This window comes from Scleropages formosus, chromosome 7 (genome assembly GCF_900964775.1).
Source record: "Scleropages formosus chromosome 7, fSclFor1.1, whole genome shotgun sequence".
NCBI classification, from domain to species: Eukaryota; Metazoa; Chordata; class Actinopteri; order Osteoglossiformes; family Osteoglossidae; genus Scleropages; species Scleropages formosus.
Window position 1 is genome coordinate 16,551,516 of NC_041812.1, and position 7,346 is coordinate 16,558,861.

General features: G+C 47.1%; 1 protein-coding gene across 2 annotated transcripts in view; it reads left to right on the plus strand.

Moving 5' to 3' along the window:
* The window catches only part of LOC108926619 (multiple C2 and transmembrane domain-containing protein 2-like), a 62,517-nt gene extending 60,392 nt beyond the window's left edge, over positions 1-2,125 (plus strand). For both annotated transcript variants that reach the window (XM_018739416.2, XM_018739417.2), the window contains one exon: positions 323-2,125. In XM_018739416.2, coding sequence (XP_018594932.1) covers positions 323-391 — 69 coding nt within the window. In that variant the 3' untranslated portion in view covers positions 392-2,125. The remainder of the gene's footprint in view (positions 1-322) is intronic.
* The last annotated feature ends 5,221 nt before the right edge of the window (positions 2,126-7,346 follow it).

Consider the following 7,346-nt stretch of genomic DNA (forward strand, 5'->3'; position numbering starts at 1 on the left):
GTGCCTCGGATTCAGCTTCTCAAGGTTCCCTTTGAAACGACGCAACTCACGATGAGCGATTATACATCACGGATGTCCTCAGCGGCGAAAGTCTGCTTCCAATATGAGCGCTGTAGACGAGCTGCTGTTGGGGAACCCTTGACTTTTCCCATCTTTCTTGCCTGTGATTAATCCCGGCTGTGGCCATGTTTAAAAAATGATTCATTACTGGCAAGCGCCGTTCAGCTTCCTCCACACATGTTGTCCTCGGGGGGCCATTACGGGGCTCGCTGCCCGGCTCGGATTACCTGCCTCTAACCGGAGCCTCCGTTTGTTTTCACAGGTGCAGTACAGCGAGGCCAGGGCAACCGGCACCCAGAGTCCGCTCAGGAAAAAGAAGTGTGCTCCGTAGGTGTGCCCACTCCCCATGAGCCCCCTCCCGTTGTCAGCTCACCCAGGGGTTTGTCAATGTGGACCGTCTATCACGAGCAAGGGGGTAGCAAAACCGGCGCGAGAACATCCTCTGGGGTGTTCGGCGGGGCCTGTCGCATCACCTCGGCTCCCCGAAGCGTGGAAGACCGCCCTGCGGGGGAGCCGTGGTAGAGCCCCAGAGGAACACTATGCATGAGAGTCGCTGCAGTCATGTTTGCTGTGCCTCATTTCTCTTATCGCTTAGACTTGTGTTATCCTGAAAACCATGTGGCCACAAAGCTACTTGTGTTTTGGTCTTAAAACCAGTGACGGTTTTGGCTGTTGTGGCAGCAGGTGTGCAACAATAGCAAAAAAGATCGATAAAGTACAATTGCTGCTTAAGGCATATTTTTGTTGGAATTCTTAAGCAATTGATCACTTTTTTCTTGGTCTAATTCTTTTTAAAGATAAATTATTTATGTACTTTTAATATGGTTAAAGGTGGTCCACTATAACACTGAATGCTTAAAACTGCTTTGCACATTATGGTAGTGGGTCTGGCGTTATTTCAGAAACTCTCTGTTTTAAATGTACAGTACTTATGAACTGGTCCACATGCATAATTTATTATACAACTGTTTGACAACTCCTCTGAGTATCTGTGTTATATTGCATTCTCTTCCTTCATCATTGATGTCCTTAACATTTCCAACCCAGTTTTCTGGAAATAGGGGTCTTAATTCCTTTTCTCAGTGTATTATCTGTTTTAAATAGTATTCATGAAAGTGGCTGCATGCTATTCTTCCACAGATGTTTTAGATTTTTGTACATTTTTATTGTAATGCATGTTTGGTTTCATCCTTCATTTACAGCAAACTAGCAATGTATTATAAATAAGACAAAATAAGCTGTAATATTAAACACATCCATTTGCACTCATTTTCTGTGAAGGGTGGCCAACTGATTTTGCTTCAGTACAGAACAGCAGCTGAGTTCCTACAGGACAGACCACACTGTGGACGGATCACATCTGAAAGCAGAGCGTGCCCTGTCACTAGAAGCCTATGGGTTCCCACCCCACAGACGCTCCTTGGTTGTTACGCGCAACACACTCAATGGCTCATCTGCGCTTTGTTGTCCGCCGAACACAAAAAGCTGGGTCCGGATGAGAGCCATCTCCCAGAGTGCACTCTGCAGCTTTGAGTTCCCATTGAAATCACCTACACGCCTAGTGGCCCTATATACGTCTCGGTGCACAAGTGTTTCTCAGTGCCACAGTGGCCCCGGCGAAGGCAAACAATACTCGGTGCGCCTCTTCTACTTCATCTTCTTATTTATTCATGTTCTAACAAGGTTATATCTGCTTTAATAAGTAATCCTTGATCTTTGTGTACTGTTGTGTAACACATTTTTTAAAAGGATGTAGAGTGGTAGCATGCATAATTTTAATTAAGTATGGCCCTATTAAATTGCAATAGTAATGACCAATCGTGTGCAGTGTTCATAACTATAGGGTTACATCTGATAACACTTGAATTTTTATGTGTCTGTAAACTAGCAGTGTTCTTTTGTGCGTGTTAACTTTGCACTTTGAAACTATTTTGCATGTTTAAAAGATTGCATACGGCACAAACAAGAGAGGCCGGCTTCCTGCTTTAACGCAAAGTAATTTAAGGGATATTTGCTGAAGGTATGCAAACTGCTCATATCTCATGTCTATCTGTCCTCCTTGTGCAAAAGCCACCCTTATGGTCCTCAGTACTTGTAATCCAGTTACTTGGCACTTCTTGGTTTGTTTCTATCACGTGTGACTCCGCTGTGAAGAGCGTGTCCGGTTCTCCCGCACCGCAGCGCGGTGTTTCAGGGAGCCGGAACGGGTCGGCGTGGTTCGCATCATAATTGTTACATTAATGCATCCGCAGGGCTCAACTTCTGGGAGAAACTGAGGGAAAGTTTACGCTCGTCTGCTGTTGGAAATATGGTAATCGTGGAGAAGATGCATCTCATCAAAGTTTGTGCGTGTTTTTCATGAAGCTGCTTATAAAATGAGCGAGCAGGCTTTCGTAAAAATAGACAAGGTGGGCTCGCACCTTGTCTGGCTCCCGCTGCGTGGCGGAGCCCCGGTTGCCGGCGATGGGAGTTTGTTCTGACGGACCGCGGTATCGAGCGCCTCGGTGCTCCTCAGACCCGGCCTCCTCCTCCGCCCGGCGAAAGAGCGTTGGTGGGAGTGCAGGGGTGGGGGGAGTTCCGCGGGCTCACAGGGACGCAGCTCCGCCGCAGGCGCTCTCTCTGACAGGCTTATAGAGACATCACGGGGCCCTCCGAGGAGCTGCCACCGGGGATCGCCTCGGAGCCAGGAGGAGTCGGCGTGACCCTGCGCTTCGGAGGACGCCGATCGCACACAGGAGAACTTTAATGCTTTTTCTGCCCCGGCTCCACGAAGCCCAGCGGCATCCGAGATGAGAAACGCATTAAACCCTCCTGCGCGGGAAAGCGATCGTCAGCTCGCCACCTCCGAAGAGCCCATTGCCAAGCAGGAGCTAAGTGAGACATGATTAATGTCTAATAATTCAGTTCCTAATAAGAGTGGGTGACACTCGCCAGCACGATCAAATGCAACGTTATTAATATTTTATTAGTGCAAGGTTTTCGGCTGACCTTCACAGCTCCGGTTGGAATTCGCCGTTGTAATTTTTGATGCGCGCCGAGATAAAAGGGGTTTCATATGAAGCGTGCGTTCAAAGCAACGTATACCCTCTTTCCCAAACGCTTGGTCACAAATGCTCGCGCTGTACACGAAATCGAATTGGAAAATAGGATTTTTGGCCGTTTCCAGGATGACATATTCACGCGACACTTTCTTTCTACCACCTGTTTGTCTTTGATAATGCCAAAGGTGTCTCGGGGGCTGCATGTGGAGGAGCGCCCATGGCTCCTTTCGAGGAGTTCCAGGAAGAGTCTGTTGCTGTCAGCTGCACAGTTGTTACTAGGGTAAATAACATCAGTGGCATTCAACGGGGGTCACAGCAACCACGAGCTTACGCTTCCTCGCCGTCACGTCGACGGCCCCGACACGTGCACTTTGCTCTTTCGTGTGTCCTAAACGAAGAGCCACCTGGAGGGGAAAGGTGGGAGACAATATCTTGCCTAGGGAAATGACTTCATTCTGGCACAGATACGGAGCACATAACATCTCTTCCATCTGCAGCGGTCAAGCGATGTGGCTGATCTGCATCTAAGCAACTTACCTTTATTCATTTCCTCCCTGCTAGGAAGAATAACGATAGAAAGGAGCCGTGCCCTCTCCGGATGCGCGCGCAGGCCCGGCTCGAGGACGGCGTTTCCGTTTCAAAGCGGTCCGTGCTGGCTGGGCTGCTCTTCAGCTGTTGTTGCTGCGCGCGACGTGGCAGTGATGTCTTCATCCGCCTGTCAGGGGGAAGCGCCCGCAGCTGTGGCAGATCCCCAAGAGCCTGTCACACTCCTTGTTTCCATGGTAGCCCTCCAGGCGTCGCCGGCGGCGGGCTGTGCACCAGGACCCCTGCAACCTGTTTTTCAGCAGCCGCTGTGTGATGTTGGGCCCCGAAGCGGCCATCAAACCGTGAGGCACGGGAGTGGTGAACATCGGAGCAACGGCGCGACACCCCCTCCCCCCGCAGGTGTGCGCTCTTTGTAGGGACTGGAGACGGAAACACGTTTTAACAAACGCCACCTTCCCCGTCCGTGTTCCATTAATTACACGGCAGCGCCGACGTCGAAGGGCTTCCGACCTCCATCCTTGAGCCCTTTTCCTGGGAATCTCGTGCGCTGAGGAACACACCTGTATATATTTGTTCGTCGGGACACAAAGGTACTCGGCGCCTTAGCGTCTCGGAGATGCCTCGGTAATAATGTGCGCTGGTGAATTTCGATTATTTAGTTTGTTCGTTCATTATCACTTACTGCTGAGTTAGACAGAAAGAGGGACTGCGAAAGACTGAGATCAGACAGTTGGATGATTGGTAAAAGGCGCTTTTCTCTAAAGCTCCAGCTCCATCCGAAATCCTGCAAGCTTTACTTTGATGGGATGACTGACGTGACCGAGGCAAATATAAATGAGACCATCACCGGAGGTTTCAAATGGACTTGTAAAAACACGGTATTATGCTAGATTACGGTGTTCAGCCAACGCTTATAAATCAGCTATGCTGTGCAGCAGAAAGTTGGAAGCGAAGACCATAATTCCTTGCTGTGGATCCTGTATAAGGTATAGCAGGTAGCCTTTAGGGCTTAAATGAAATCACTGGCCTTTAAATGAATCTCTCAGCGGGACAGCTCACATTAATAAAGTCCACCAATTCTCTTGCAATATTCAGCAAGCTTTGAAATGATCCAAACAGCTAGGATCACGACTGGTCTCCCGAGTCTGGCTGGGGCCTGGTCTTGCGATTGCGGCGAAAGAGAACCGCGCGTCTGCTGGATGCTGAGCTGCCGACTCACAGGTGCGTTCACAGGTGTAGGGCCGGGTGACCCCAGGTGACCCCAGGTGACCCCGGGCGACTGGACCGAGGCGGGAGCACGGCGCTCGACCTCACGTGGACTGCACACGCTTCCCTCTGCAAAATAATAGGAGGATATGTGGACATTGTGAGTGACGCACAGCAAAAAGTTTAGTTTCTCCATGAAACACTGCTGATGTGTCAAGCCTCCTTATGCCTCGCGAAGAAATGTAAATAAAGTATAATAAGGCAACACAGTTCTGCTTTAAGTTGAAATTCTCTCATCAGGCCTTCAATAGTGATTGACAATTAAGTAGTTACATTATGAGAAGCCAATTCAGGTCTATCATCATGTTTCAAGGATCTTTAAGTCAAACTACTATAATATTCCCACTTTCAGTTATTTTCCTTGACGATCTCATCAGAGCGAGCCTGCATTTTCGATCGGAGGCCCTGAATAGCTGAGAACCTCTGAAATCAAGGAGAAATGGGTGTGAGCAGACCCTTTGTTAACTATTCTTCACACGGTCCCCACACTCCCGCGAATCTCCATTTTAATACGAGCACCGCATTCTCCTCAGGCTGCGATACACAGAATAATTTCGCCATGGATCTCGTTTTAATGAACACTGATATAACGCGATGTGACTCATGTCCTCCAGAGGAACGAGTACATTGTTTGATTTGATGAATCTGCGGATGCTCAGGTGCTCGCCCCCAGGGAATCAGGTATCATTCACAGCAAGCACAGATCCGCTTTTTCTTCCTCCCCGAAAGGATTTAAAAAGCCGTGATTCTCCACAGCGCTGGACTATAGGTGACCGTAGAGTCTTTAGTATCGATAGCCTTTTATCGAGAACACAGCCAGGACATCTCTTTTCGACGTACTGAATTCTGTCACATCCAATGCACGCGTAAACAAATTTTCAGACAAATATATGAGAAAACACAGCATGAAGTAGTAATGCATTTTCAATGGGCAGAAATTAATGGTGGGAATTCTTAGGATGGAATAGAAATTCCGTTAAAACTGCCGACAGCGAGCAGTAACCATATGTTGCATTAACGTTGACTTGTCAGCATTTAGGGTTCGATGTCAGCATTAGGGTATAAACTGTTTGGTGCTTCTGGGGTTTCCTGGCGTTTTACTTTATTTCTTTTGTTAAATTTCTTTACCTTATGCTTCATTTATCCACCGAATTATTATTTTGTTCCATCAATTTAGAGTCCCACGCCTTGCAGTAGAATCCCATGCCTTGCAGTACATTGCTGTGATGCTCAGAGGCAAAGGATTACATTATGTTAGTGGAAACTGGTTTAAAGAATATCAAAGTAGATGCAATATAAAATAACAGCAGTGCAATCTAATACTTTATAACACAGCAGCAAAACATCCTACTAATACAAAGTACAGCAGTTGTCTTTTCCTTGCTGTTATGTAATGGACTTAAGAGATTGAGAGCTGCGGTGTCAGATGCCCTGACGTGTGCTGATCTGGCAACTTGGGCGGCGCTCCCCGTCCAGGGTAACATCGGGCCTGTCGGTAGCCTGTCGGTAGCCTGTCCTGCTGTCTCGTCAGCGGGCTCCGAGCCCTCGTTCCCTCGCGCGCTTGCCTACCCTGCCATCTGTTTCCCCCACTTCCATCACACAGAGGGCAGCACCAAAGACCACCTATGGAAATACTGTGTTACACATGTGTAGTACATGTATGCAGATTTAAATACCCTTTATACACATGTCTTGTGTATATAGAAAGCACACTTACGCCGCGTGTGGGCGTTCAGTACAAAAATGACTATGTCAATGTCATAATACTTGTGCATAGTGCATGTAATGTGTGAGTAAATTAAGGTTTGAACATGTTCTTACTATGTGTATTATATGCATAATTACAGCCTCTGTGTCTACTACGCAGCAAATGTAAAAGTGATCCTTCATCTAACGCCTTTGTGAACAGCATCTTAGGCATAGAATGAACAGGTAAATACAGACATGCTTTGAGACAAGTCCATTTAAATTAGGAAAATACAACTTTGAGAGAGATTAATTTTGGGCATCTTCTGACAACTGAGTGGCACAAGACATTTACATTTATTTATTTAGGATGCTTTCTTTAAAAAAACACAATGACTTGCCAGTATTTCGCTGGCATACTTATCCAAGGAGAATTACAATATATACAATATTATTCTTTACCCATCTTTGCAGCAGTGCAATTGACCACATGTACACATGCAGTGCTGCTTAAAAGTATGTGAACCCCTTCTGTCCCTTAGTTTTACCATGGAATTGTTATTTAATGAGAATCGGTCTTTCTCATGTCACATAATAGGTGTGCGATGACCAGTTCCATTTGTTGCTTTAGAGGAGGTTGTGTGTGGAGTAGAAAAACAGAAGTAGTCCAGGTGTAAAAATAAAGTGAACCCCAAGTTGCATTGATTAAACCAAGTAGGTAAGTAGGATCAGGTGTGTAAATCATTG